A 6,646-nucleotide genomic window follows, 5' to 3' on the forward strand; every position below is an offset into this window, starting at 1 on the left:
CCGGAGCAGGCTCGTGCCAGGAGCGTGAGGTTGGCAGGCTGCCGGTCCCGTTGCTCGCCGTCCAGGTCACGCTACCGGCGACAGGGGAAGACGACCAGGGGCGGCAAGGGGGAGGGGCTTGATTGCTTTTTTGTTTAAGATCCAGGGAGGTATATGTCAATTTGTTGCCAAATCCGCTCCTTACATTCCGGCCCCACTCGTCAGAAAGTGGTTAAACGGGCTAAATCACCTGATCAGTGCTTTTTGCAAAATGTTTACTGAATGCGCGGTGATTTTTGTAAATGATTAGCGACCTGGTGATTTTCCGCAGATGAAGCCCCAAATGTGGTGGTTTTTTGCAATTCACTCGCCCAACCGGCCGCCGCCTCCCGTCTTGTCTCCCTCGCTCGTCCCAATCAATTCGTTATCTCCAGCAGCCACCTCCGCCGTGGCCCTCCATCCGGCGAGGGAAAGCTCTCCTTGCCACTCCCACGCGTCCGGTCGCCGGCAATAACTCCGCCGGTACCTCCTCCGTGACCTTATACCCCAAAATTGGTCTTTGTTTGGATGTCTTTTATAACATTGTCGGTTTGGATCTTGTTTGTTTACCTCCATTGTTGGCTAGGGTTTGGGCAGATGCAGTACCACGGATAGAACGAGATTGTCTGAATGTCTTTGTAGACGAAGAATACTGACGAAGGGGGTCGAACAGAGAATTAGAGATACGTTTTTGATGTCGCAGCTTCGTGCAAAGGAGATGGCAGACACACGCTCAAGCCGTGAGGTGTCACGGAAAAACCTTGAAAAGCAGAGATAGCCAGCGCCGGTTATGGGCGTGCGTGGAGAGATCTTGCAGAAGCGAAGGGGGAAGGTGGATACAGGCTCGATTCTGCAGAAGCATAATGCAAAGGAGAGGACGTGCTCCCCTGATCAGCTCCGCGGACGTACACAGGGTATCAATCGGCCTGTCAAGGCTGAATCACCTCTGGCCGGAGAGATGTCTCAGAAGCGAACAGAGAAGCTGGATACAGTCTCGACTCCACAGAGGCATAGTGCAAAGGAGACAGCGTGCCCCCCTGATCGGCTCCACGGACGTACACAGGGTATAAATCGGCCTGTCAAGACTGAAACAGGTTTGTCTCAGAAGCGAAGGGAGAAGGTGGATACAGGCTCAATTCCACATCGGCCTGTCAAGACTGAAACAGGTTTGTCTCAGAAGCGAAGGGAGAAGGTGGATACAGGCTCAATTCCACAGAAGCATAATGCAATGGAGAAGATGTGCCCTCCTGATCAGCTCCGCCGACAGATGCAGGGTATCAAGCGGCCTGTCAAGACTGAAGCATGTATGTCTCAGAAGCAAAGGGAGAAGGTGGATACAGGCTTGATTCCACAGAAGCATAATGCAATGGAGAAGACGTGCCCCCCTGATCAGCTCCGCCGACGTACGCAGGGTATCCAGCGGCCAGTCAAGACCGAAGCACGACTTGCTGGAGAGAAGCACACGAAAAGTAATGCATCTTTTCCAACGAAAAGAACCACTGCACAGCTCAGAAAAAGAACGAGTTCCTACACCAGTTGTCCCATCGATGCCCATGACCAGGGCAACACCGCTGCTATCCAGAACAGAGAGAAGAAGACGTGGGCGAAATAATTCAGAAGCTGAACAAATTGGGATTGGGAGAGGATATCAGCTTTGAGGAGTACTATGGATGCTTGGAGCAGCTGCCTCTCGACCCCGTGTTGATACTTCCAATAAACTCGACCTTATGGCTCGCTTTCGCATGGACCTTCGTCATGCGGTGTATCGCATCATATCCTACAAGGTTCCATCCATCCATGCCTCTATTTTTCAGTCATCTATTAAGTGCTGTTCAATCTGTACATCTGCGTTCCTTGCAACTTTATGCTACTTGTTCTATCCTACTTATGCTGGTTTCTTTAATCTCACATCCTTATCTAATTTGATCCAATGGTGATATCATTTCCTACAGTTGTTAAACAAGGAGTCCAAGAATGAGTTGTGCCGTCTTGAACTGATGGAGTGCCCAATGGATCTTCTTGACAAGGACGAATTTCCTAAAGATTTCCTCGTGGAGATGCAATATTTTAGCTTCTTCGAGAGAACAGGTGCATTAGACTGGTTCTTCGACCCTGATCTGCCTGCTGGCCTGAATGACTACCAGCGTCTAGTTCCTCATGATCATGTACGTATATAATTTGATCACAGTGTTTGTGTGATCATTTAATTGCCTTTGGTGTTCCATTGTGTTAGTATGGCTAGTTAGGACCATTTGTCTGAATTTCAAAACCATGCTATATACACAAATGAGACTCTGTGGTCTGTATCCAAAAAAGGGTTGAAAAGTTATTTGTTTACTTATTGAAGGATCTAGATTACAGAACAATTTATTGATGAGTTCATGATACATCTACAGAGTGCTGATTGTCTTCTTGGATGAAAATTTCATAATATTATATGCTGGAATATGTAGATGATCAAATTATCGGTCTCTGGAAACTGACCAACTGACTACTTTAACATAGTGCCAATCTAGGATATTTTTCGTAGATTCTGTCATGTTATATTTGTCATTCTAATAGACATTCTAAACCATGTGTTTCCTTTTTACCTTCATTTTGATGTAGGGTCATGGTGAGTATGCTTTCTGGGGTGCGTACAGAAGTTACTTTCATAGCTACGAGATGCAACTTGAATACATCAAGTACTTTGAAACATTATTAAGGGAACTTGAGGTATACATCATAAAGTCAAGCAAGACTAGCTTTCCTGCAGTGATTGGATTTTTGTTAGGGGACTCACAACCTTCTTTTTTTAATTTTGATTGATACAGTGGTTGAAAGATTGTCTACCGAGGAAGTTTTCATCTCGTACTGTAAGTACATGACCACACAAAAATAATGAATGGCAATGTTTATGTATGTGCTGCACCACCATGGTAATTCCTCTGTTCTTTAGGTAAACAAGATTCGGACAAGAGGAATTTATCAAGCAACTAAGATCGCCGCTCGCTTTTGCAATATCACACCACATTTAGCTCGTATTGGCTTCGATGTATGATCCCTATCATAATCACTAGTTTGTTTTTTTGTGGTTTGCATCTGACAGTTCCGTTCTTTTGATGCAGGATTGTTTTACTTACATGAGCTTCGAGGCTACTTGGTGTAACGGGTCCGATGATCTCTATTTTGAGATTTGGAAGCGGGTCACTCAACAAAAGGTTAACATTCGGCACTGTAACCCATTCTTCTGCACATGTGTTGATTATCCATGTAATTCTGATTAATTCCTGGTCTTAATGAACTCTGAATATGCTTGGTAATGTATATTTTTTCCTTGACAATGCACAGGAGAGTTTCAGAAATACTTTGAAGGAAGTCTATGAGCTGAACAAGTGCCCTTCACTGCAAGAGAGCATAAAATATGCCATAGAGGATGACTGTTCCGTGATGAAAACGGCAGTTGGCTCTTCTTCACAGACAATTTTCAAGTCTAGAATTCGTAACATGCATGCTTATCTCTTTTGCTTCTTTCCTCTATCTTTTCAGTTTCTTCGTTGCACGGCAGGGGCAGGCATTACCAAGGAAGTAAATACTATGATATGCATGTGGGATTGATCCAGTGAATTATATGTTCTTATATTTGATTTGATTTCACCTCTGACTGCCTTAGGTACCAGTTGATGAAGCTCAGGCGTTGATTGCAGAGGCAGTTAAAAAGCTGGTACTATGTTTGAATGAAATTGCACCTTGCTACATATTACCTCCGTCCCAAATTAGTTGTCTTTGATGTGTCAAGATACGGATGTACCTATAACACTAAAGCGTGTCTAGATATATCCGTATCTAGACAAATCTAAGACAACTAATTCGGGACGGAGGGAGTACATGCCTATTTCAAAGATTCCATTATGCTAAGCGAAAATCATTTATTTATCCAGAGGATAAAACCCATATTCTATGATGGCTATATCAGAAAGAAGATAGACATTGCCAAACCTATAGGAGTGATTACTGAGGTATACTATCCTAATATTTGTTTGTAATTGCGCCTAATTTGATATCTTCTCTGTTTATGGCAACCAAGTTATATGTGTGCTCTCATTGCGCTTAAATATGTACATACTTGGTAATGTATTTTTTCCCTCAAGAATGCACAGGAGAGTATCAGAGATACTTTGAAGGAAGATTATAACCTGAACAAGTGTTAGTCATTGCAAGATAGCATAAAATATTCCATAGAGGATGATTGTTCCATGATGGAAAAGGCGGTAGGCTCTTCTTTGGGTTAATTATCCTTTTGCCCTCAGTGGTGTCCATGTGCTTAGTTTTGCCCTCAGATGCGAATTGTGCTCAGTTTTGCCCCTAGTCCATGCACAACAACTATGACGAGGCCAAACGGCCATATTTGAGTCCATTCCGTCCGCCGGCGTTAGTGGTTGTGGGTCCGGAGCTTACACGTGGGACCGCGTAGACGTGGGTCCGGAGCTGACATGTAGGCCCGTGCAACTAAATCCCCAAATCATTCTAGCTCACTCTGCCCATCCACCGGCCAGCTCTCCTGCGCCGTCGCCGTCGCCACCTGCGCCGCGGCCAGCACCTGCCCCGCCACCAGCTGCACGGCCTGCTCCGCCGCTACCGTCATGCGCCTACGCTCCACGGCTACCTGCGACGCCCGCCACCTTCCTGCGACGCCACGGGTGGGGCGCCCGCCACCTGCTCGACCCGCGGCGCGGCCTCCTTCCGTGCGCCCGGCCGGAGCGCTCAAAGGTGGGGGGCTGCCGGAGCTATTTGAACTAGGAGGAAGAACCCTAGGGCGAAATGGCGAGCAGCGGCGACCCCGGAGTATTTGGCGAGGCAGGCATCGGGCCGGAGATCCGCCGCGTCCACGACTGGGTTCCCGAGGGGTGAGTCTCGCCTCTTGTTTAGATTGAGCTTAGTTGTGCATTTGAACACTCGATTCGAGTAGGTTTGCCCAATTAGTGTGCTGATTGCGTCTCTGTTTTTTGCCGGTTAGGATGGAGTTGCGGTTTGCTTTCATGGTGCACATTAGAAGGGACCGGTACATGTTCGATGCAAAGGATAAGAAGAAATACCAAGGAGGTTTTGATTATCGGTTGCCAATGGCTAGTAATTGGAGTTTCAGACAATTTGAGGAGGTAATTTGTAGCCAATATCCTTGGGGTTTGCTTGATGAAGTGGTATACAAATACTATGATGGGGAAAAGAATTGGGTGACAGTTACTAATGATGAAGAGCTAGCTACCATGTTTGTTAGGCATAAAGAGAAAGATAATTTTCATGTGAGGCTGCAAGTTGATGTGCTTGAGCAGGCATTTGGACCTAGGATGACGGATGCAACATCTCGGGGAGAACCAAGTCGTCGTAATGGCATCTCTAGCCAGAACAGTTCAGTTGGTGCACGGCGACGTGGTGGCTCGACAAGTGTGGGAAATATCAGTAGGGTCCCCCTTGAAGTGGAGCCTGATGACTACAATTCTGGGGTTGATGAAGAGAAGCTATATTCTGATGTTATTCGGAATTTACGACGGGCACCTCGGACTGAAAACCAAGATGAGGCTCACAATGCAGTCCGTGTGGATGATGACGCGGTGGGTGAGGACGAAGACCTTGCAGCTGTTGAATGGGACCCTTTGAACCCTCATATGGAAGAAGGTACAGTTTTTGCATCCATGAATGAGTGTAGAAATGCACTTGTGACATACTGCATCAAGGTAGAACGTACTTTCAAAGTTGACAAGAGCGATCAAGTACGTTACAGAGTGCACTGTCCGACTGAGGGTTGTCCATGGAGGCTGCTCGCATCTAAAATGCGGAATAGCACTAATGTTCAGGTCAAAGTAAACCCTTTTAAGCACACATGCCAGGAATCAACCCTTAGGAAGGATACAATCAGTAGAGCCAAGTCAAGATGGGTGGCAGAAGAAGTAAATAAGTCGGTGAAAGAAAACCAGCAAGTGGGTCCAAAGGAATTGCAGAAGAACATCAAAGATAAGTTCAAGATAGATTTACCATACATGAGGTTGTTCAATGGTAAACAACATGCTATGGATTCTATTTATGGTAACTGGCAGGAAAGTTTTCAATTGTTGTATTCATTCAAAGGTGAAGTGGAGAGGACAAGCCCAGGTAGTATTGTAGATATTGATCACCAGACCGTGGAGTACACATTCAGGGGAGTGACAAAGACCAAATGCTTTAGGAGGGTTTTTGTCTGTTTTGAGGCTTCTCGCCGGGGTTTTTTGGCAGGCTGCAGACCTTATTTGGCTATTGATGCCACTTTTCTCACAGGGAGGTTTAAAGGACAGTTAGTAGCAGCTTGTGCAGTTGATGCACACAGTTTTGTATTTCCAGTTGCCTACGGTGTGCTGGAGACAGAGTCTGAGGAGAGCTGGACTTGGTTTTTGCATAATCAGCGCCGGGCTATTGCACATCCCAATGGGTTGGTCATTCATACAGATGCCTGCAAAGGTTTAGAAGTGGCCGTGGACAATGTGTTCCCTGGAGTAGAGCATAGGGAATGCATGCGTCACCTTGCTACAAATTTCATGAAGAAATTCAAAGGAAAGGTGTATACCGACAATTTATGGCCAGCATCTTTGACTTGCAGTGTGAAGAAGCACAACTA

General features: G+C 46.0%; 1 protein-coding gene across 2 annotated transcripts; it reads left to right on the forward strand.

Moving 5' to 3' along the window:
- The first annotated feature begins 365 nt into the window (after window positions 1-365).
- LOC123049914 (uncharacterized) lies at window positions 366-4,404 on the forward strand. Of its 2 annotated transcripts, XR_006423685.1 has the most exons (9): window positions 366-501; window positions 605-1,802; window positions 1,971-2,183; window positions 2,626-2,733; window positions 2,832-2,873; window positions 2,957-3,052; window positions 3,126-3,218; window positions 3,349-3,721; window positions 3,939-4,404. XR_006423685.1 is itself a non-coding variant. In XM_044472766.1 (8 exons), exons 2-8 carry the CDS (start codon window positions 1,689-1,691, stop codon window positions 3,613-3,615), a joined length of 933 nt encoding a protein of 310 aa, XP_044328701.1. In that variant the 5' UTR covers window positions 366-501; window positions 605-1,688; the 3' UTR covers window positions 3,616-3,910. The 2 variants fall into 2 exon arrangements, 1 of the variants encoding a protein (XP_044328701.1); XM_044472766.1 differs by lacking the exon at window positions 3,939-4,404 and having other exon boundaries at window positions 3,349-3,910.
- Window positions 4,405-6,646: the final 2,242 nt, after the last annotated feature.

Source organism: Triticum aestivum, chromosome 2D (assembly GCF_018294505.1).
Source record: "Triticum aestivum cultivar Chinese Spring chromosome 2D, IWGSC CS RefSeq v2.1, whole genome shotgun sequence".
Taxonomy (NCBI): Eukaryota; Viridiplantae; Streptophyta; class Magnoliopsida; order Poales; family Poaceae; genus Triticum; species Triticum aestivum.

Coding starts and splice junctions, on each gene's coding strand:
- LOC123049914 (XM_044472766.1), top strand. CDS start 1,689: ATGCTTGGAGCAGCTGCCTCTCGACCCCGTGTTGATACTTCCAATAAA. Junction 2,184..2,625: donor GTCTAGTTCCTCATGATCAT/GTACGTATATAA, acceptor ATTTTGATGTAG/GGTCATGGTGAGTATGCTTT. Junction 2,734..2,831: donor CATTATTAAGGGAACTTGAG/GTATACATCATA, acceptor TGATTGATACAG/TGGTTGAAAGATTGTCTACC.